Source organism: Pan paniscus, chromosome 5, assembly GCF_029289425.2.
Source record: "Pan paniscus chromosome 5, NHGRI_mPanPan1-v2.0_pri, whole genome shotgun sequence".
NCBI classification, from domain to species: domain Eukaryota; kingdom Metazoa; phylum Chordata; class Mammalia; order Primates; family Hominidae; genus Pan; species Pan paniscus.
The window spans coordinates 163,934,476-163,959,086 of NC_073254.2; the positions used below are offsets into that span (position 1 = coordinate 163,934,476).

The window sequence follows — 24,611 nt, forward strand, 5'->3', positions numbered from 1 at the left end:
ATAAACTGTGACTTCTGGCATCTATTTCCATTGTCCTCAGTGACACAATCAATGCAAGGCCCATTTCTGAGAGGAAACTGAATTTCCACTTTTGGTCTTCCAACACGGGTGTTTTTCTCAATATCAGTTCTTTGAAGGACTTTGGTAGCAGTCTCTATCAAATTTTAAAAAGCTATTTAGAAATGTCATCAGGAGAAAGATGATATCCAGAACCTCCAGGTAGTCATGGCTGCCATGGCTGCAGACCTCACTCCCATCATGGCCGGAAGGCAAGGCCAAGGATCACTCCACTTGCTGTTTCCTTAAAGTGCTACTTTCTCTCACGCTTCTGGCTTTCTCCCTCCTGGAATGTCCTGGGAACCCTTGTCTACCTGGCAAACTTCTACTTTTCTCTGTCACTCCCAGGCAGAGGCACGAGTTCCTCCTCCACACGGTGAGGTGTTTACTCAATGGCCCAGTAGAGATCTCCACCTTAATATGTTTGAAGAGCTTTCACTCTAGTTTATCCTCATTGTAGGAAGCACTACCTGCCCTTCTATTCTGCTCTGAGAGAGCCACCTGCTGAGCCATCAGGTTTGTTGCCTATAGATTCTTTTCAGCTGTCACCTTGAAAGACTGAATTTTGTTAACCCAGTGACTAAGCTCTTACTTTCTAAGAAATGAGGCTTAAGATAAACAAGAAAGACAAAGTGAATTATTGCTCTAATATTCAGGAAGAAAATTGAGAAAGCTGTCCAGATGATTATGCTACAGCTTTGGAACATCAAATCCACATCCTAGCCAGAACATCTGAAAAGGGACAGGGTGTGTTCTGTTTACAAGTAGTGTAATATCTGGTTAAAGATGGCCAACTGAATAAAAGCATGTAGCTCTAGTCTCTCCGAAAATTCTACTAAAACAGTAATAGTGGGATTTTTCTAAAACACAGCCTAATATAAAAGGGAGAAAACAACAAATTTTGGAAGCTGAAAAGCAGGTAAACAAGCAGTGATCGACTTGGCCATCCTAAGAAAGCTAAAGTTTAAGCCAGCATTAAGAGGCAACAAACAACCTGCTATACCCTGAAGCATCTACCATATGTCTCTGCAATTTGGTACAGTAGGTACTTCTGGAAGTGAGGATGGAAACAGGTATGAAAGCAGCAGGTGAAAGTCTGTTAGTGAAGCACTGAGCCCTCCTGACCTCTCCTGATGCCTGCAGTGGGGTGCCTGCCCTTCCTTCCCCTAGCACAAGTGCTCGCTATGGAGACTGTATGCAAGTGGGGGAGTAGCCTGACACAGGGTGAATGTCCTCTCTCTCAGGGCAGGAGGATGGAGGAGTCTTCCCTGGGAAGCTGACCAGCCCAAGAGAAAAGAGCAAACCATAAGGACAAAGGGGGTTTCCTCCAGGGGTCGCCACCTTACCCTATACAAGGCCCCAGCTGACAAGCCCCACCTAAGTATACAAAGCTCCCATCAGCTCTTTACTGGCTTGACTCACAAATTAGTAGGCCAAGGATCACCAGAAATCAGAGGAAGGCACTTACTAGGGAAAACTGACACAAAAACTAACGGGGAAAAAAAGACTACGGGGGGAAGGAAACTTCAAAAATAATAATCATTAATATCCTAGAGAGAACAGAGGTCCTTAAAAGAAGAGCAGGATATTATTTTTTAAAGAAGACAACACCAACAAAAAGGCAGTGGCAGTGCAAGACCCCAGGGGCTGGGACAGGCATTTGAGTCAAACTTGCAAGGGGAACACTTGAGAACCCAGAGAGCATCTGAGAGTCAACACCATGAGGCAACCTCTTATAACTCAGCTAATATAATCCAGAGACTAACATTCATTGACTAAATGGTTAAAATATGTATCATTTCACCAAGAAACATGAAAGGAGAGGAGATGATTTTTAAACTAACAAAACAGAGTATACAATCTTCATCACATGACAAAGTTACCTATTATCATTGCTTGCATGAAACATTCATGTATTAGAAGTCATGGATAATATGATACAGTAAGACAATAAACTAATGAAAGGCATAAAATTGGAATGGAATAATTATTTATTTGCAGAGGAATGTCGATATAGAAAATCCCAAAGAATCCACACACAAGATTAGAAAGCCTGGCAAGGTGTTTGGTTATAAAAATCAAACTACACAAACAGCTGCATTTCTAAATATCCACAAACAGAAATATAGTTTAAATACCATCATATTAGCCAAAAAATAAAGACAGGTAACTAGTGCCCAGCCAAAGGGAAAGAGACAATATGCAAGACTGGAATCATGGACAGGATATATTCAAAGATGTGTTTCCTCAGGAATGAATGGACAGAATACAATTACATTGCTCTATAATGACATATGCATGAGAACAGACAAATAGAAGTGAAAATCATTACTAAAACTTGAGGTGGTGGTTGTCTAGGCAGTGACCATCTCTTGCTTGGGAGATCAAGAAAGGTGTCACAGAGAAGTAAAAGTTGAAGCTAGCGTAGAAGTTTACAACGTGTTCAAGAGGGAGGTGGTCTATTTCAGGCCAAGGGAATGAATCCAACCACCTAGAGAATAAGTGGTTCAGTAAGACTGGAATACAGGTGCAGATGTGGGCAAAGGAGAAAACAGGCTAGAGAGATGGAGAATCGTGAAGGGTCCATTGTACAAGGGGAAGGTGGGCTTTTTTTGTCATAAATTGTTTTTAGCAGATTGATCTATTTAGTCAAGTCCAGCCACAAACTCTTGAATTTATGTGGAGATGCAGTGAGGAGGGCGGGAAGAGAAGAGGTAGAAATAGGTAGAGAATGCCAATAAAATGCTGTGAGGAATGGGAAGAGGCAGTGGGGAAAGCCTCAGCCCGTGAATGTGAGCCTCAAAGGGCCACAGAAAACTGACAAAACCAAACTACCAAGGGGAAAGGACGACCCAGGCGCTCACCACCAGGGAGCTGGGCAATGGGGACCCATCAGAAGCAGTGGACTTGCCACCAGATTTCACTTTTTGATGGTAACTCTGGCAGGGACGTATAAGACATGCTGGAGGGTGGTGGGCTGGATAATGAGATCATTTAGGCTTCTGCCAGATCTCAGAAGAGAGAACACAGGCCTGCACAAGGAGAGAGGGCAGGTTCCAGTGACACTCTGTAAACAGAATAACTGGATTAGGACTGAGGTTAGGGGAAAGAGGGAATGGTGGTGGCAGAGAGAGGTTTTCTTCTGCATCCCAGAAGAAAAACTCAGCAAAAAATAAGCGTTAGGAGTTCATTTTTAGACATGCTGAGCTTAATGGTGCCTAATGGGCATTCGGGCCAGCAAGGAGATGTGAAGCGTGGAGTGGCTGAGGAGCTCTTCTAGTCTAGGGAAGCGGATGCCTTTTTGAACCTAACTTATACAGGCGATTTTATAAGTTACTCTGAGCTTTCCATGGGTGGCCTCATATCCTGTCAGTGACTCACGTGTTCAACCTTGATCACCAATGTTTTCCTCCTAGAGTGGTTTGGTCAAGTGGGCTAGCCCTGGGGGTAAGGAGGAATTTGTTTTCTTTATGGCAGGCTGCAGCTAGACTGAGACTCCCTTAGGTCATCTACTCTGCACTGTAGCCCGGATGGAAGCAGGCTTGTGGGGGCATGGAATTCTCAGAGCTCCAAAGACAGAAGCAGCCCTCTGCCTCAAAATCCCCCCAGCTCCTCTTGGATAAGATGGTCTACTGACAGGCCTATGGTGATAAAAATGAGCAAAATGAGAATTAAGTCTGAGTTCAAAAACTTGATAAGATGTTGGTAAATAACTTCTAGATGGTGATAGTACAAACAAGATCCTAATAAACAAACAAACAAACCCAAAACAAAAATCTTTTGGTTATCTCTTCTACTAGAAGAAGGTAGGCTTTTTATAGATGGGAGCTTTTCTTTGCTATATTTAGCAGATTGAAGATATCTAACCTATTGAGTCAAGCCTAGCCCCTGACTGCGTCTACATGGAGATGGAGTGAGGTGGTAGAGGTAGAGGATGCCAATAAAACATTCTCAACTGAAACAGGAAGAAGTCCAGAGAAGCTATGGAAAAAGCAAAAGCCAATGAATGTGAGCCTTGGAGAGCCACAGAGGACTGAGAGATGCTGAACTACCAAGGGGGAAGGGATGACTCTGATGAGCAGGGAGCTGGGATCTGTCACCACAGAAGTGCTTCATCTCTCACAGGTCTGGGGCCCCTTCCACCACTGGCCTTCCTCATCCATACAGCACGGAAGCAAGGGGCTGGGACAGCCAGGATCCCCACGAAAGGGCCAAAGGCCTTCTTCCAGATGGGTCATCCAGTATAGTACCCACCAGGGGGAACGGAGGAAAAGAAATATTGTTGCAGACTCTTGGATCTTTGACACGCCTCCTCACCTCTCCCCACCATACGCATTGTATTTTTAAATAGAAACAGTCACAAAAAAATAGACAAATGTCTACAAGTAAAATAGATGTGCGCATTGAGAAAGGCAAGGGTTAAGTCCAGGCCTGGTTCTCAAGCTGAGATGGGACTGCCTTGTTTGAAGAGGACTATTTGTGAATGAAGACTCTCAGGAGTCTGGTGGGGAGTGAGGGGTGGAGAGCAATTCCCAAAATCCAGACAAGAGCCTTTGGTATTAGGGGAAGATTTTCTAATTGTTACAGTCAGGAATGGGGATCATTCCTTTATGATAGCTGAAAATACATCCCCCTCCTCACTCCCTAGAAACCCTTGAGTCTCGCCTTTAGGCCCTTTTAGGGTCTGCTTCTATAGCTGATGGCGGTGATCTCTTTTCCTGGGACTCTTAAGTGTAGGACATGGAGGAACCAGAACTCTAATTAGCAGCAGGACCTATTATTTTTCCAATAAGGTTAACATTCAAGGGAAAGAAAAGCCTGTTTCTTTCTCAGGAAGTGTGTGAGGATATAGGCTCACATTGAGAAGAGAAATGTGAAAAGCATATTAGTTACATTGACCATGGGATGCCTGGTTTGTGAGTGAAAATCACTGGAATGACCTTGAAGGATCTGAGATCTAGAAAGGATGCTCAAGACTTGGGTGGACTGTTTGATCCTAAAATAACATATCACTAAATAAACAGAAAAAGGCCTTGAAGTACAGATAACTACATGGGAGCAGGGTATCTTGACACTGGATTTATAGATGACCTCATTGTTTATTTTTTGAATATCTGCACTTTCTAAAGTTTGATAATGACTACTTAGGCTGAGTCTAGGAGTATACCCGGTTGACAAATGGAGGAGGCATATTGCAGAGGCAGAGGGGAGAACAGAGAAGAGCTCGGAGTCATGAAGCATCACAGGGCATTGTGGAACACGTGGTGCAGCCTGGCTGGGATGGGCAGGAGAGGGGCCTGTGTCAGAAAACCAATAACAGGGATAGCGCACCTGGCAGGGGACACTGGGTTTATCCTGCAGGGAACTGGGAGCCAGTGAAAGTGAGGATGTCCCATCTACAGAGGAATTGCAGAGGAAAAAGTTACATATAATCACTTATCCCTCCCCCATGGGTAACTCAGTTACCTGGAGAGAACAGCAGATTGAAAGGTACTGTTCTGAAATGCTAACTGGTTCTTTTTACATGAGATGAACCCAAGACCAAATCGGATTACCCTAGACACAAATTTGATGGGCAGTTTTAAAGTAACGTGCAGTATTTTTTTCAAGCTCGATGTAGAAATATCCAGAACTTATAGTAAACTGTGTACATGCATGGTTATGTGAGAAAAGTGAAGCTGCTGCACCTGTTCCCAAGCTCACTCCACTTCCTCCAGAAGCATGCCTGTCTGCCTCTCGGGACACAGGCCGTATTTTATTAGACACAATTATTTCAAGAAGCTTGAGAATTTTCTCTTTGCCTTTCCATGTCATGTCCAATAAATTCAAAGGATGCAAAGCAAATTGTTCATCCAGGAATAGTTAATTTGAGAAATAAAAATATTTATCACTGGTCCTTTAAGATTATCCTGATTCTTGATTTTTTCTTTTTAAACTGATTAACATTTCATCAGGTTTCCATTTTAAAAGAAAATGGCACTGAAGAGACAAGGCAAGTTTTCCAAGTGACAACACTGGCTTTTCTGAAAGGGGAAAGGAATGTTAAGGAAATGGGGGAGAAAGCTTAAAAAGAGTGGAACACTAGCAAGCAGGGCCTCTTCTCCTTTTCACCTTAAGTCTTTTTTCTCTCCCATTCACAGCTTTAGGTCCTTTGTTTGTTTAACAAACCATTACAATCATACCCAGTTCAATGGGGGAGGAATGTGAACTCTCTGAGTAGCTGTCCTTGCAATCCACATGTGTGGTCCATCCCCCAGCTCATCCGCAGGCAGCTTTCATGTGCTGCTCTGCGCTCCCCATCGCCCCGGAGGCCGGCACCTTGCTCACAATAAGCCTCAATTTCCCACCGCTGCCTGCTCGCAGCTCCTCCCCAGCAGCTGAGAGCAATGTCTCAAGTGGCTCTTCCTCCCCTGCTTGCCTTGCAATCATACTGTCCACCCTGCTTTGGCTGGCCCCCTTCAGCTCCTGAGACAGACAAGGCCTGCTGTGTTAGCCACCCCCCACCTGTTCGCAGCCCATGGACTCGCCACTGAATACTTGGGCAGACACATTCGAGGATCTTCCTGGCTAGCACTCCTAGTCTTCTAATGTCAGACGCACTGTAAACAGAAGATACAGGCAAGACGCTCCCCCACCCCACCCCAACTCCCAGCCCTAACTAGAACTGCTAGGTCCTAGTAGATATGTTGGCCCTGTTGGGATTAATTTCAATTTCTTGGTCAATAAATCCAAATATTTAGTGACAATATTGTATTTCAGTAGGGTCGGAATACTATTTAATAAACTATTTCAGTTGAGCTCATAAAGCTCTCTCATGCTATTCCAATAATTTCCATCTCATAGCCCTAAGAGATAGGTAGAAGGGCATCATTGTCCCCATTTGACAAATGAGGAAACTGAGGCTCAGAGGATTTAAGTTTACTGCCCATCAGCATGGACTAATGACATACTGCAAGTAATACACTGTCCTAAGCAAAACGCCTAGCACAGAGTGAGTGCCCCAAAGGCATTAGCTTCTATTAATATCATTATTGGTGATGATGATAATGATGATGAACAGAGGTTGCTCCCAGGTGTTCTGAACTAAGCCAAGTGCTCTTTCAACTTACGCTTTGCCATCCCTTCTAGCCACACTGTCTACACGAGCAGTGAAGTTCAGCAACTGCTTTACAACAGTGTTTTCAGATAAAGCCTCAGGAAGTATGGCTGGATTGCCTCATGTGGCTGGGATGCGACCAGCATCTTTCCCAGGCTTATCTTTCAGTCGACATCTGCCACAAAGACAGGACAACCCCTTACACATCTTATGTACACAAGTTAGGAGTGTTGGCAGGGGCAGCTTTCTTCTTTTGAACTGACAGGGTTGTCAGCAGAAAATTCCATAGATCTATGTGTATTACTAGGCTGCGGATGTGGGGCAGCAGAGGTCATGAAAAGTTGCTAACTGCATCATCCAATTCCCTGAAACACATGTGCACTGAGCTTTAAAAAATGAAAGGGCTAAAAGAACCCTGTTCTCGGGTATTCTGCAGTTTGTGGAGGAAATGTGTTTATTGTCCACTAGAACCTTTTTGAAGTACCCTGAACCTCCAGCATGTTCTTGCCTATGATGTGTTTCCAAGCAATCGTTAATAAACATGCCCAACTAGAAATAATCTTAAAACATGCGCACCTACTGAGTGACAGGGAACATCTGCTGCGAGGCAGGGACCGAGTCCTCCCAGAAGTTTGTCTGAAGATTCAAACCTGTGAGAAGAGACCTTGTACATCGTCAGGGAATGAAGCTAGGAAAACATTCCTCCCTTATGTTACCCCCTGAACTTCACTTCTAGAGCACACACACGACTGGCGATGTGCACAGATTTTCTAGTGTTTTTTCATGCATTTTAATAGATGATCTTTAAGCACTCATATCCTTTGTCCTACTTGCAACTGGATTAAGAAAAACTCTCAACTTTTCCCCTGCTTTATGCAAGTGGAAAAAAAAGAACACATGAAATTGCTTACATAATATATTCAAAACAGCACTCAGAGGAAATGGTATTTTTTAAAACCAACAGTATTAAAATACCATAAAACAGGTATGCAAATCTATGCAATAACAGAACCTAAAACAAATTCTGAATTGAAAGAAAGTCAGCAAATAACCAGTTGGCACTCAACAAAGGAGATTCATATAAACAAAGATTTATCAAATTTGCAGTGCAAGAAGGTTGAAGTCTCCAAGTTGCATACTGAATTAAATGGTTACTAAACCTGGCTATGCATTAGAATCAGCATGGAAAACTTTTAAAAATACAGATTCCTGGGTGGCCACAGGGCAAATCAGTACAGACTAAAACAGCATCACTGGGACCCCAGAAATTTACGTTTTTACCAAATCTACAGAAGCCAAGTCTACAGCCAGCTTTGTGCCACTGAACCCTGATGAGCATTTGGAAACCAGCATTTCCGTTCACCAAGTAATTACCAAACTTGGCTTCTTCCTACCAAGGCTATTCCAACCAACTGATCCTCTTACAGGCAAAGCTTTTCAGGATTTTCTTAACTAGTACAAAGGCAAATCTGCTATGGAACAAAGCCAATTAATATCTCGCCTAAGTGATTTATTCACTTGCCTATTTTCTTCTGTGAATTTGATCAAAAAGGCTATGTCCATTTATTTTGTATGAGAACATCCTTTTAAGTTAAAAATGGAAAAACCAAGGCCGTTTTTGGACAACTGTTTTTAACGATAATGCATCACAATACAGGAAAGTACTGGAGGTGAGCAGGTTATTTGTCTGAGTCATTTAGGGAAATTGTTTCCAACATATTCCTTGTTTTGCTTGTATAAACACTTTACAAATCATCTTTATGGTCCATCTCTTTCCTCAAAATGCTCAACATTTATTGTGCTGGTTTAATTGGGTGGTCTCCAAAGGCTTGTATAAAAATTTTTTTGAAAGAGCTTTAAAAAGACATTAAAGCAAAAGAGTAAAATTCTTCTGGATGATTCTTCCTTTGCACCTACCCATCTCACAAACGGACAATACCAATTTATGTATTCAAAGAGGCAGGGGTTCTTCTGCTTCCCAGGAAAGGGTGCACATAACGTGAGGTACGCAAACCAGGCAGTGAAGTAGCTTAGCTTCATTGTCAAAATATTCAAATTATCACAAAAAGAAAGCGATTCCTTTCTGAATTCAACAATACTCCTTGGCCTCCAAGGGCTCACACAGGAGCTTATTCTTAAGCTGTTCAATGTAAGCAGCACTCGTGAAAGAGGAGAACTCTGGCAGGGAGGAGATCAAATCCCTCAGCTTTTCCCACCTGCCATCTCTGCGCCAGTCTAATGCTTAAATAGTTAACAATGCAACAGAGAGCCCAAGGCAGGCCTGGTCTGGGGGGAAAATCATGTGCAGTATATGACGATTTAATAAAGCAGAGAAGAGACAGGAAAAATAACACATCTCAGTTTGACAGGATGCTACTTGCAGATTGCTTTTCAGGTCAGAATTTAGATTTCTAAAGCAGAGGGAAAAAAGGGTTTTCATACGTCAATTATTCTTTTTTAAGTATGTGGTTAAAAATGACCCTATAAAATTAAACAATCCTAAAGATAAATGTTTCCGAGTTCCAGAGTAACAAGAAGAATCACATTTTTGTGGGAGTGAAGACTGGCAGATGGTAAACAGATTAGTTAATTGTTTTAAATGAAGGGGGAAATATTTTTTGGAAAGTTTGTTTATTCGTTGATGACAAAAACCAAAGTTTCATAGAGTGTATGAGTTCCAGGATGTGTTTTTGCTGTCACAATATGTTTTTCTAGGCATTTGCTTCTGAGAACAGCATTTAAGAACCCGTCTTTTTCTCTCTTAATGAACTGGTTTAGCCGCCTGCTGGGCATTCACTGAAACCCACATTGAACAAAGGGATTTCCTTCCAGTTTCAGCTCATTCACTTCTAGCGACTCCTGGTTTTACTTAAGCAAATTCTCCAAACTGACTTTTTTATTTCTAATGATTTGAGTGGGAAAGAATTGGGCAACCCTCAAACACTGGGAAGTCTGCCCTGGTTTTCAGTGAAAGAATCCTCTAGGCTGAAGATGTACAAGGTTTGTTTTTGAAAAGCCTCTCGAATATGTTTTATTTTATTTTCCAGATGGAAAGGAGCCCACCTGATTTGGTAGATTACAGACAACTAAATCTTATTTCAGCAAGATGGATCATGGTCAACAATGAGATTATTTCTTTGAAATGAAGCCTGAGTGGGATATTCAGATTCACCTCCAGGCAATGATGTCATTTTAAAGGTGACACTGGGGGGCATGGTATGAAGGGGTTGCTGGAAGTTGGAATAGATTTGTGGGCCTGGCAGCTGGTCTTCTACCTTCTCACATTATACATGATCTCCCTGGGGGACGCCATGCACAACCCAAGGTTACAATTACTCCTTGAAGTCAGAAGCCTCCCAAATCTCTATCTTCAATCCTGAACTTTCTTTCAAATTCCAGACTAATACATCTACCTCCCTCCCGCAGCTCTCGGGATACCTTGCAGTGCCCCTTCAAGGTCACATGGTGGGGCTTCAAACGTTAACCCACAGACTTGCTCCTCCTCCAGCACTGCCTGTTCTAGCTAATGGCACCGCTATGCAATAGCCATCAGAGCTCCCGGATCCTCACCAGGTGATGGCTACTGTTTTAAGAACTTTACCTAATACCTTCAACAACCGCATGAGTAGGTAGCATTAACCCTGTTTGATTAATGGGGAAAGTTATGCTGATTTGCCCATGATCCTACAGCCAGCAAGCAGTTAAGCTTGCTGTAGAATCCAGGGTGCGTGTCAAAAGTCAACCTCTTCCCATGTCACTTCCCAGCCTCTCCAAACTTAGAAGCTCTGCAGTCTAGATTGTTCTCAGAGATTAAGCTTTACAACTTTATTGTCTCTCAAATCTATTTCCTTCTCTTAATTCCCATAGCTACCTGCTGTTTGGGTGATGTTTTGCTTTTATTAGGGCCTCCAAATCAGCATAGCACAACAACTCCAGAATTTTACTTTGTTTGAATTCCCAATGATTCTCCTTTCTAGCTCATTTAAAACAGGTGGCAGGCTTTGTAATCCCTTGTATTTTCATCCAGCTGAAGACAGAAGCATTCTGAAGAAGTCTGTCTTTGTTAACAATATCTAAACCCAGAGAAGAAATTCTGCTGGACTTCTGGGAGGCGAGAAGGAGAAGCAGAGGAGAAGCTGCTAAAATGACACTCTCCCTTCCATCCCCCCATGGCCAACCCCCCCATCCCAGGGCCTGATAAGGAGATATGTCAGTCCCCAGCAAGAGAGGCCCTGGCATCCCTCTGTTCCCTAAGGCAATGAGTAGAGTCCTTGGGAAGACAGCTACGTGAAGAGTGTGCCTCGGGAGGCCAGACCTGAGGCAGGAGGTTTCCAGCCCTCACTGGCGGCCCTGGGGCAGACAGCTACAAGGATTCAATAAATCACTACTTTGATAAACTGAAGGTCAGAGGTGGGTTCCTCATCTTCCAGAGGCCATGAAAATCTCCAGGTCCTAGGACACACTCCATGGGGGAAGGGGAAGCACCTAAATCTTACTGACATGAAATTTTCCTCTAGGTTGGCAGAATGGGGACTGGAGTCCATTTTCATTATGGGGAATGAAAACAGTAATGCTTCTTGCATAGTTGACACTCTGAGGTGAAATGCAGACTTGTGGGGCACCTCAATAAAGTGCAGAATCTTAGAACAGTGCACATCTGTGCTATAGACTAGCTACAACTGCTGGAACTGGAGCCAATCTAGTTTTCAAAAAAGGCCACCGCTTCGTTAGAGAGAGGACCACGGACTCTGCATACGCTCTGGTGACCTAGGGTGGAGGGGCGGGGTGGCGGGGAGGGCAGCAGGCTTATGCTTTAAACCCCTGAGGCAGATAGAGAAGGAAGGAAGGAAACAAGGGCAGATGTTAGAGTATACTCACAAGATTAACTCCTCTGATTCCTATGCAAATACCTAGAAAGGGAGAGACACACAAAGTTATCTTTAAGGTCTTTATCTTGAGCTCTGAATTGCTAAAACAAACAAAAACACCCAAGTAGGGGGGGAACGGAAGTCTACTTGGAAGAGGAAAGAGAGCAGCTGGTGCTACTGGAGTCATGAGATCCAGGACACCCCCGTTTCCCAAGCCTGGATGTGCCTCCCAGGGTAGCATGCTGGCACGGAGCGGGATGGCTGATTTCCATAAGATGGAAATGATTGCATGCTGGAAACTGAGATGCTTTAGGGGAGAGAAGATTCCTAACCCAAAAGAAAGGATATAAATCTTTAATGTGTCAAATTTGTTGACTGTAAGATGTTGTAGTAATGGTCAGTACTTGCAGCACCAAATGGGCACGTCTAAGGGGTCCGGGCTTTGAAATCAGTCATGTTATCCAAACAAATTCCACTTGAGTTCCGTGGCTGAATGTCTGAGACCTTCAGAAGAAGCTTATAAAGACCCTGCTGGAAACTGAAGAGGATTTTAGATACGCCAAAGATATGCCGGCCATTACGCAGAGACTAGAACTTTTAGTGCTGAGAGCTCTGGCTGGGAGAACCTCACATTCCTAAGAATCAGCAACCAAGGGACCCCATTTTTCTGCCAAATAGGCACACTATTAAATCTGATGGGCATGTCAAGGGGGAAGATGACCTGGGAAAGGAGTTGCCCGGGGAGCAAGTGCCCTGTTGCAGAGGCAGAGATTGCCAAGATGGTCTCCTTGGGGTTTGAGGCACAAAGCCCCCTCTATCTATTTTAGTTATAAGGAGGTGGGAATGCTGTGTTAAATTGTACCCAAGAAGATAACTCACAAGGCAAGGAACACGGAAGCTAGGGTGTGTTGGGCAAGTAAGCAGAGGTTGCTTGCTTCACCGAAAGTGGGGCTGCTCTGGTCTCACAAGGGTCTAGCCTTGGTTGGCACATGCTTCCCTTGTCACACCAGACAGGTGAGACCAAGAAGGGAAGACAGAAAGAGACCCCACCACTTAACATGGGCAAATACCTACAGGAGGCTACTTTCCAATCTGTGGTGCCCAGAAACTTGGCAGGGATAGGGGGGTTGCATGGGGAGGGATGCTAGAGAATGGAGAACGAGTTCACTCTATTGGCCCAAACTCAATTTTCATGTGGCTTCCTTTAAACAAACCACAAGCTTAGTGAGTCAGTTAGGTCAGTGTAGAGAGATATTTCCGCATGCTAGAGGCAGATCCATATTGGTTCCCCAGTCTGTTTTTGGACGGTTCCCCTTCATTCTAATCACAATGCTGCTGCCAGGCTGATTCTTCTAACATGCAAATATGTTCCTGTCACTTGCCTGTTTGGAATTCTTCAATGGTCCCATTAGGTTTCTGTCGACTGCAACGAAAAGTCTTGTCTAATCAGAACCACTGAAAGTTTTTAATCAGGAGAGCAATATGTTCAGGCTTGTGTTATAGAAAGAAACTGAGAGAGCAGACATACAGATTATCCTCCTGGATTTATCAGTTATATACATTAAAATGGCCAAACAGTAATTCAAATAGCAAAACAAACAAAAAACCCAACTGTGCACACACACACACCAAAAAATAAGTACAATAACTGAACTCTGAAGTTCAGTATAAAACTGTTCACAGAGCATTCTAAATCTTCCCTGACTCAGAACAACATCTTCGTGCACTCTGATTTGAATATGTGGGGCAAATGAGAACCATTTTAGGGAAACAACATAAGATGACTATGATCTTAATGCGGTTTCAATTTACATGGTGATTGTGTGTTTTATGAACCACCTCTAATTCCTACTGCTGGAACAAAAAGGGAAAAATTACCTTGGTAAATGCCACATCATGGATCAATTAAGTTATTCCCCAAATAAAGTATTCTTTTTTATAGTATAAGCATGCATAATTTCTAGCATTTTAAACGTTGATAGAGAAATGTATTTTCTTTTCTAATTTTAATATTTAACACTCCTATGTTATGATCCCCGCCTCCCTTCATCCCCCACTGCTTTCATTTTAATTTTTTGTTTGTTTGTTCATGGAGGGAAGTAGGGAAACTTTAATGATATTCCTTAGATAATACATTTTCTTACCTAAAAGTGGTACAATAATGGGTTTTACTCTACCTCAGTCCACTATGCAACATGCATACTCTACTTAATACTAGGTTGTGTTCCTACAGTTAGTTAAAAAACCAACCAGCTGGTAGTATTTTTTTAGATCCAACCTAAGAAAGACAGTGTGGTCTAGTGTACAGGGCACTGGCTTTGGAGTCAGATGGGTCTAAGTTCGAATGCTGGCTCTGCTGCTTGGAAGGTGTGTAACTTTAGGTAAGTTGCATAACTTCTCTAAGCCTCAGTCTCAGTCACCATAAAATGGGGATATCTATGTATCTTGCAGAGCTGATATACGGTTATGCGTTACACGTGTACATACAGAGGCAAAGTACATGTACGAAGTAGATGTGGCCTGTGAATAAGTGTTAGAGCTGATTTTACACGATGGGTAAGCTCACAATTAGGAAACATGAATAACTTCTTTTGGAGTAATATATATATATATAATGGAAAGTCAGAGTATAAATAATGGATTCACTTCAATCATGTTTCTTTAATGTGGATCATCATGACACAATTCCATCTCCTAGCATGTGTTTATAAAATAAATTTCTATTATCCCTGTGCTTTCACATTTTCTCATATATTTGAGAAATTCCTAGATTCTTAAGCAGTGTAATCCTATTTAATGTGCTGTTAATGGCAATATCATGTTTAACTAGAGAAAACAGTTACAAATGGGCCTGGCATGAACTAGTCCTACAGGTGCCATAAAGTTACCCAAATGGTATAATGAAGTGATGAGGGCATTTGGGGATTCTGCTACATTTTTTTCCTTCTGAACGTGTTGGTGGGGGTAGTGGACTAGTTTTAATTAGAATCGTTTGGAGAACAGGAATCCAAGCACACGACCTAATATTCTCCTAGTTAGCCTTCGGCCTGAGGCAGCTGTGGACAGCCTTCCTAGAAGTCAGTCTCAAGATAAAGAATAGAGCGGGAAGTGGTTTATCTAGTGGGAGGTTTGCAGGGGGAATTGAATGTAAGATGGGATATAAGAAAACTTACAAAAACAACTGGAATTTTTAAAAAATACACCATTATGACCATCAAGGACATTTTGAAAAAAAAAAAAAAAAACAGTCTGGAGAGAGGCCAAGAGTTACGGTTAAGCAACAGCACTGCAGCTGCAAAACAAGCGAGGGCTGCTTTAGGGTGACATGGCCTTGAACCTAGAATTAATGTATGGGACAGGGAAAAACAACAAACATGTTAGATATGAAATTTAAGGCTGGGATTTGGAATCATTATCTTGAAATAGGCAGTTCAAACAAATCCTAATCTTTACATGAGTGGTAGAAAATAAGAAATAAAAACTTCTGATGTATAATGGGGACCCTGCCAACCATGAATTCCCTCAAATAAACACTGGTTGAGTGACATAACCTATTTCACAACTCTAGAAAATTTGGCAAGCTGAGAATCATCTCATATTATGATTTTAGGAGAGTGGTTTAGAGACTCTGAATTGTAACATATGTTACATTCTGGATATCTGATTCTAAATGGTGGACCCTACCTCAGTTTTTTTTTCCTAATATTTCTTTAAGATAAAACCATTTAAAAACATCTTTTAAAAATATAACAGAAAGAGATCACGAAGTTTCTAGTGAGCAAGTCATGATAAGTAAAAATCAACTGTACAATGCCCATGATTTCTAATTTAAGACAGATAAATAGCAATGATCATTCTTAGTGTGTCCTCTTGAATTTTTAGAGTGAAAAACAGGCTTTCATTAAGTCCACATCTTAATCCCCCAACTTTATTTTCCCCCTCAAGGCCTGAAGTTCCTCAAATGTAAATTCTCTCACAAAGTCTTTTCTGGGACATAAGCCCCTCTACTGTGGAGGAGGCGAAGGCTCTGGTTTGTGCTGTAATGCGAGGAGAGAATAAGAATACAGAGCCATGACTGATGGCAGGAGCGCTGGGGGGCAGGAGTTGGAGGGTTCCGCATAGACGTATTTACCTTTCTAAGTGAGGTACAGATGAGTTTCAGATGTGACACGAGGCAGCAGCCACATTAGACGTGACAGCAATCCTAAAGGAAAAACAATATCAAAAGTTTAAAAAAAAAAAAAGCATCAAGAAAAAACACATTGGTACTATGAATGCTGACATTTACCTAATCAGAATATGAGTTCAAGGATACCAGGGGTCAAAAATCTCTCTCCATCAACATGCTATGCTATAATGCCATATCCCAGCATTCCAGAGGCACACATTTGAGTCCTTAAGGGATCTTTAGTTTTAGAGAGGCTATACAGTGATGTGGTTAAGACCACAGTATGGTGCCAGAAAGCTTAGATTCCAATCTTGGTGCCACCTGGAGCCACTTAGAGACCTCATGCAATTGGTTTTCTCTCTCTACCTCAGCTTCCTCTCCTGTAAAATGGAGATAACGATTACACCCACATCACAAGACCCTTTTGAGAATTAAATAAGCTAATTTGAGATAAATGCTTGACACTGTCTGGTAAGCAGGGAGTATTCATGTATTTGTATTTATTTTTCAGAGACCCCAAGTAAAAATACAGCCTCAAGCAGAAATTACAAGATAATCATGGCTGGGCACAGTGGCTCACACTTGTAATCCCAGCATTTTGAGAGGCCAAGGCAAGAGGAATGCTTGAGGGCAGGAGTTCGAGACCAGCCTGGGCAACATAGCAGGACTCAATCTCTACCAAAAAAAAAAAAATTTTTTTTAAGTCAGAACCTTTTTAAGAGTGTCAACTAAGAAGAACACTATTCCTTTGGGTAAGGGAAACAAGAACCTCAGCAGGGATGAGGGTGAAGAGGGGGAGGGAAGAAAAGGCCACTAAAAGGCAAAATATGGGGGGAAGAAAACACCCCACTTTGGCTTAACTTCAATTTTTTTTTTTAAAGTCAAGACCACTATTATCAGCAGAGGCCTGGAGAAAAGAATTTGCTGTGCAGACCCAATCATTCACCTTGAGATAAGGAAAAGGACAGAAACTGGACAGCAAATGATGAGAGGGCAGCAGCGAAATGTTTACAGACTGAAAAGAGATGGAAATATAGCTTTCAGTGAAAATAATGAAGACAGGAAATAGATCAATAACTTAAACCCATCAACCCTCACCTCCACAGATACAAATTCATTACTGATTAGCAGTGCAATCCAATTGGATGAATACTTGAGCACCAACCCTAAGTAACCTCCTTCTCTGAGTAGCCCACATTTGTGCCTTGACCAAAAAGGCTGCTGTTGTGTGTGTTTTTAAAATAACGAAACCATATCAATGTGAATCTTACTAATGCAAAAGGCATAAACTTTTAGGTATAAGCTGAGTTTGGGTTTTTCCTCCTGAATTGAGGTTTTTCCTTGCAGAAAAATGTCTCACTAAAGAAGACAATATGTAATGTTGCAAAGTAAACATTTAAACTACTGAAAATATACTAAGTATTTTAACAACCTCATTAATATACAAATGATTAACTACAAATGATTAGGTATCTAATTATTACAGATGATCTTTATAATAGTCATATCTGATCTTACACAACTGACACATTATTTAATGTTAGATAGTTCTGTATTTCAGAATAGCTTTCTTGCAACTAAATCTAGTGGGTAAGGAGGCTATCTTGTTTTTAACGGCGAGATAAACGTTTATTAGGGCTGCTTTATTTGGTCAGTCTGGGTGGACGGGAAACTGTCTAAGAGGGAAATATCTGGTATTTTTCTACTAGGAAGTTAGCTTACGTAGATTAACACACATGTAAACACAGAGACATAACATATGTCCATCCCCAAACCTATTTTGAGGGTTTGACTCTTAAGTTACTTGAAATTATTCTTGGATATTACAGCAGTCTTCAGTCTGAAGAAAAAGGCTCTTTTCTGAAGAATCACATAGTTGAAGTTATCTGATTCTAGAAGCATAGCAAGAACACAATTTTTAACTGCAGTTACTTCCCTGGCCTGTCTGTAGTTCTTTTTTATTAATGTAGACAAAGATATGCCTCACTGCTGAAAGCTGAAACATCAAATGGAAAAGTGCAGTTTGATTTCCTACATTTCCCTCCACTCTCTGCCTCTCCCTACTTTGGTATTATGTCATACAAAATTACTTCCAGAAACTGGGAGGGTTGAGCAGCCAAGTTATGAAATCTAAGTGCTATGCTTAATGCTTTTTATTTTTTTATCTTCAAGTTAATACTTATGAGGGTGAGAGTCTACCAATGATCAAAGTCATGGTAATTTTTCTGTTTCATGAGAAATCTAAAATCTCAGAATCACAACCCGCTGACCCGACGTTATTTGTACAACCCATACAAATACCCCTTCCTCTACGAGATTCCTCCCGCAATTCACAAATGTGTAAACCTCTATTTTAAATTTTACCTCTACCATTAATCAAAACAGAAGTGCAAATAAGTTTCTTTAAAAATAATCTTGGTAGTGAACATAAAACAAAAATAACATGGAGAGTAAAGTATTAGCCCGTTCCTGTACTTGTCTGCTTACTTACTCCCTCCTACAACACTTTCTAAAAATTTCCATTATGATTTTATTTTCCCAATAAATGTTGACAACAGTTTCCCACTTCCAGCTCTGGCTTTAAAAAGAAATAGGTTATAAGTTGAGAATAGCTAAGAAATTGGGTTTGTCCCAGTGTTCTGTGAAATCAGACTAGTCAGCGCTTCAGAATCAAAATTTCCCTTAGACTTTTCACTAAGAAGCAAAGCTGTTTGTTTGCCTTTTCTGATAAGGAATTCAAAACATGCAATAGTAGTAAATCTGGTTAAAGAAATTGTCAAGGGAGGTTTTGAGTTTTGCTATTATTTAACATTACATCATAGAATTAAATCATGTAAAATGGCAGCCTTATCCATCTCAATCACTAAATTCGTTCAAGTAAAAGTCTACAAAATTCTAAATGAAAAGCTTTTTCATCTTCTTAATGGAAATATCATTATGTTGTGGTTTATTTTTAGGAAAGAATAACAGAGAAGAGAGCTTGGATCTGAAAAGAAAAATGCCACACACTGGTGATGCTTCCTTCTAGAGGCTGTGGACTGCCTGACAAACTTGCTAAAGCAAAAGAGGGCATAATAGTTCTCTGTAGAGGAAGAATTTTAAAAAGCAATAGCAACAATCAGGTAACAGCAGACCAATCAGGTTCTCCCAAAATTTAGTATTTGCAGTTGAAACTGTGATAAGTAATTACTTTCAAAGGAATGTAGACAGAGCCATCAATCCCCATTCATTCAGCTCGCATTTACTGAGCCAAGAGCTCTGCTAGGCTTGAGATATAAAAATGAATACAACACAGCTGCTTTACTTCCAGCTAAAAGAATACACCTAAATAAAGAGCTACAGGGCCATGTGTTAAGTGCCATAATAGAGGTGTACACAAAGGGCTGGGGGCCAAAGGAAGAAGCCATAAATTCTTCCTGGGAAATCAAGCAAGTGAGGGGAGATGTGAAAGAAGGTATCTCAGAGATGTTTCCTTGTGATAAACTCAAGACTTTTTCTTTAGTGTGTTCTAAAAAGGTGGTAATTTTAAGATTTATCAACTATTATAATGTCAGGCGCTAATCTTGGTCTGCTAGCCAGTTTCTGTTTGACACACACTTCCAGTTACAATATCCCAAGAATATAAATATTTTAAAATAAATATATTATTGTAATATTCCCATGCAATGCACACAATCCAGAATGGCATGAATCGCTGGCTTGAGTGGAACGTAGCTTCCAAGTTCAAAGATGTTTTAAAATATAATGAATGAAAGATGGATTTTAGAGAGTTTCCATATAATATCAATAATGCTTACTGTATCACTGTTTTCTTTCCTCTCAAGGCAAAAATAAAAGAATCACCTGATTGTATCATGGTTAATATTTGTTTTTCTCTACTTCTGTGTTTAAAAAAAGAGGGCGGGTGGAGAATCAACTTCTACTTGACATCATTTATTATGCAGACCATATTCCTACTTATAACATAGTTGTGACAAAACCTCCATTGTTCATTACACACTAGCCCCAAACTTGAGTAATTCTAATGTAAGCATGAGAAACTCCCGTCTCCTTTGGGGTGAATTTCCCAATTCCTCTGTGTTAAATTGAGGTCTAATTTTCCCTGTGCCTGGTTTTCACAAGAAGGTCCATTCCACCCCATGTGCTCCTTTTCAGCTGTCAATAAACAGAGGCAGTGAATTCCCCACGGCTTCACAAAGCTAGTTAGGCAGAGCCATTCATTCCTTCAGGAAAACAGGGCATTGATTTCAGCGAGTTCCCAGGGAGCAGCTGCAACAAAGAGATCAAAGGCCCACCTCTCTTTCCCTCCATTGCTTTCATTAGGCCCAGCCCAGACAAACAGCGACAGGTTTCCTTGAGACAAGGAGAGGGCTCAGCAGACCACCTCATGGTTCAATTCAAATTCATCCGTTTCCTACATTCCAGTGACAGTTCAGAATGCTAACCATGACAAACCAGCACAATCACCCAGCATAATATACTGCTCGCTAGTTCATCCAAGGTCAGAGGGAGAAAACAAGCACGGGGGGAAGTCCTCTGCTTCTAGGGCCTGCTGAGCTTCAATGGCCCCCTGACATTCCATAAATAAACTTCTCCCTCTCACTCTCCCTTTCTTCCTCCATCCTACAACCCTACAAGCGATGGTCTCACTGAACAATCTGCAACTTCTTTCATGTCACCGTACCCAAACTATATGGAAACTTTATTCTCAATCGAATGGTTCGTTCTAATAGCCAGAGGAAGATGGCTATACACGCACCTCTATTAGTTCACTGCTGTGCTAAAGCCAGTCGGCTACACCCAATAAGCTACTACAACGTGATGAATTCAGAGCTGCAGTTTCTAGGGTTACCTTAGTAAGGGGTGATCTCCAGAGCTGCAGTTTCTAGGGTTACCCTAAGGGGTGATCTCCAGAGAAAGCAACACAACTTAAAGATGGAGTTAGTTTGCATAAATTCTGTTTGTACAACAAAAGTGTGAACAGAGATATAACAGATTTTTTTGGATCCAGGTAATCAGCCAAACTGGGTAATCCAAGCTCCTGTGTATAAATGAGTTCTGTGTTTGTTGGGGTGAGGACGGTTAGTCAAGGAGAGAGGAGAGAGCAAGAGGGACTATGAAAGAAAATGAATTACTCTGACTGGTTACCTACACGGAACAAATATAACTAAGAGGTTTCCAAATTCACCATTGAATTCTGAATTGCTTATTTCCCACCTTCATGGAACCCTATAACAAAATGCCTTCATTTCATTGTGCTCCATTCCATTTGTCACTAATCCTGAGTACACATGGGAATCGATGGGTTAAGTTTCAAAATTGTGAAACCAAAAAGAAAATAAACAATATTGGAACGAAAGGTATGAACCCACTCGGTGAGGCAGAACACAACCTTCCCACGTGCCCACAGGCGTCAGTACTGACCTCGGTGGTGGGGTTGGGGGGGAGGTCACCAGTGACCTCCAGGGCCATCTATTCACCAATTACTCACCTTGGACTGTCAAAGATGCTATTTTGTATAGAGAGCTGAACAGCCCTCAAGGAGAAAAGACATTCCCTTATATTCAAATTAGGACAGAAATGGACTTTGCATATACAGAACTCTCAACTGCACAGGAAAGGTAGCTTGTGACAAAAATGGTGTGACAATTAATTAGGAACCTTAAAGCTAACTCTGGCATTGACTTGCTTTGGGCCTAGGGGACACATTTAACCCCTCTGTCTTCCCACTCTTCCAAAATCATGACAGAAATATCTGTGAAGAATTCCTTGACGCAGTACTATGAAATAACCATTCCTCAAAAACGATGTATCTCATCAAAGAAACCTAGGCTTATGAGTAGAACTTCCTTATGTAATGATCACCCTGTAACTCAGCAGAGGTTCTCTGGAAACTTGCTACATTTCTATAAATCAAATTGTTTTTTAAAAGCACTCAGGAAAAATACTACTGAAAGAAAGTCTTTGGCAAATGACCAAAAACACTTATCAATCCATGTATGTATCTTTCAAAAGCATTTACAAAACACTGAGAAACATTATCCATTGGATCTCTGCCACAACCACCTGAGAGAGATGGTTTTATTAATCTATTTTTGAATGAGGAGATAATAGGCTCAAGAGAGGTAAATTGACTTGCCAAAGTCATAGAACTAATAATCAGCAGTTAAAACTTTAAATTCAAGTATTCTATCTTTGAGTCTCATGCTGTTTCCATTACACCAGCTACCATGTACTGGGGATATAATCATTCACTGAAGTTCTCTCACCAAGGTTATATTAAATAAGTCATCCTAGTTTTTGAGGCCAATGCATTGTACCACTTCCATTCAATGAGGTAGTTGCTTAAGAGTATGGACTCTGGAGTCAGATCTGTATTTAAATTATAGTGTCACTTTGTAATAATTTTCTAAATTAAGCAATTAACAGTATTTTTGGAACCTTAGTTTCCCTATTTGTAAAAGAGGAATAATAACCTCACAGGGTTTGTGGAGGATCAAATTAGATAACTAATATAAAGCTCCTAAAACAGTGTTGGCATACAGCAAAAGATCAATAATTATAGCTATTATCAATGCTGAAAATCAAAACAGTGTAAACTTGTTAAAAGGAAAAATTTCTTTTAAAGAAAAAGACATAAAATTTAACATTCAGTCTCTAGATTGCATGATTCCTTGCATTAAAAGTTTAGCCTTCAAATCTAGGATTTTATGGGGGACAACTAATGAACCAAGATCAAACTATTAAAAAAGAGAAAGAAGCTACTTTACAAAACAGAAACACTAATTGAAGTGTCGTTTTAAAAGGCTAATTGAGGCAAATCCTTGCTACTATAAAGCAGCAGTGTGGTTTTTCTGCACAATTCAGCTTTACTTCTTGCCACTTAGCCATTTCAAGTAGAAATGTATTGGTAAAAGAAGAAATTCACAGACTGTTACCACTTGAAGAGACAAATACACACAGGGATATTTGTTGTCTGCAGATAGTGCTTTCATGTTTTCAAAGAACTAACACATATCTTACTTCGTTGACCCTCACATTACTAAGAGAAAACAGATTAATTATGTAGCACAAGAGAAGACTGCCAGTGGTAAACAGCAAACCTTATTTTTTATTCCTTGTCTCATTTTTTCATGATACCCTATTACTGGGCGGTGGCATAGAGATGCCACAGTACAGAGTGTACAGAATACTGTGGGAAGACAGAGGCCACTAAGACTGAGAGAACCAGAAAAGGCTTTGCAGAGAAGGTGACATTTATCCAACCTTTTATCTAGTACAGATGTACTTCTGGAATATTCCTGGTGGCCCTTGAGCCTGAGATTTCTTTTCTTTTTTTTTTTTTTTTTTTTTTTTGGTGAATTCTGAATATCTCACTCAGTGATTTAGTTCTCCTTATACTGCTTTTTGTTCATTTGAAAACCTAAATGGATGTCCTCATCTCCTTTTAAAAATTTCATCCAAGGCCTTGATATTAAAGAGGCAGGAGCTGAAGCCACTCTTGTTTGACTTAATAATATCAATACCTAAGGCACCTTCTCATTCTACAGTTCTGTGACTTTTAAAATTACTGCTTATTCTTATATTGCATTACCTACTATACAACACATCACTTGAAATGTGCAATTTACTTCCTGTTAATATTTTAAAATATTTTCTTCATTACCATTTATATCAGAAACAGTTTAAAAGAACTCTTATGAATATCTAAAGGAATATGTCTTGCTAAAGAAACTCAGCCTAGAGCTGGTGAAGTATGACAATTGTTTCTGTCCTAAGAGCCGGGTTCCTTTTTGTAAGTAACCACCCCTAATTCTATCTTCTCTCACAACATGAAAGAAACACATTTTTTAATGAAAGATGTTCAGACATTTTGAAGATGATTATGACAATCTCTGATGAGTTATTAATTTGAGACCATTCTTCTCTTCTAACATAGACATGTAGTGCTACAAATTCCTGTCTAAGCATTGCTATAAGTTGCATCTTAGTCACTTGAAAATATGATTTCATTTTCATTCAGTTCAAAATATTTTCTAATTTCCTGTTCGATTTTTTTTTAAATAGGCTACTTTTTAGAGAAGTTTATGTTCACAGCAAAATTGAGCCTGTTACAGGAATTTCCCATATACTCCCTTCCCCCCCAACACACTTAGCCTTCTCCATTATCGACATCCCCCACTAGAGTGGTACCTTTGTTACAACTGATAAACCTCCATTGATACATCATTATCACCCAGAATCCATGGTTTAGAGTTCACTCTTGGTGTTGTACATTCTATGGGTTTGAAAAAATTGATGACAGTTCTCCATCATTATAACATCATACAGAGAAGTTTTGCTGATCTTTTTACTGTCTAGTTTTGCATTTTCTAAAATGTCATATAGTTGAAATTATATAGTATGCAGCCTTTTGAGATTG

At 40.7% G+C, this 24,611-nt stretch overlaps 1 protein-coding gene across 29 annotated transcripts in view; it reads right to left on the reverse strand.

Annotated features, from left to right (window-relative positions):
* The window catches only part of PLAGL1 (PLAG1 like zinc finger 1), a 126,270-nt gene that overhangs the window by 12,408 nt on the left and 89,251 nt on the right, over positions 1-24,611 (reverse strand). For 4 of the 29 annotated variants that reach the window (XM_034963009.3, XM_034963003.3, XM_034963019.3 and 1 more), the window contains 3 exons: positions 16,154-16,225; positions 12,032-12,063; positions 7,730-7,803 (listed from right to left, as the gene is read on the reverse strand). Coding sequence is in view for 8 of the 29 variants with exons in the window: in XM_063605508.1 (XP_063461578.1) it covers positions 7,734-7,750 (17 nt within the window). In the remaining 21 variants the exon portion in view is untranslated. Of the gene's footprint in view, positions 1-7,729; positions 16,226-24,611 lie in introns of all 29 variants that reach the window. The other 25 variants (XM_055114189.2, XM_057302605.2, XM_057302608.2 and 22 more) reach the window with 18 other exon arrangements.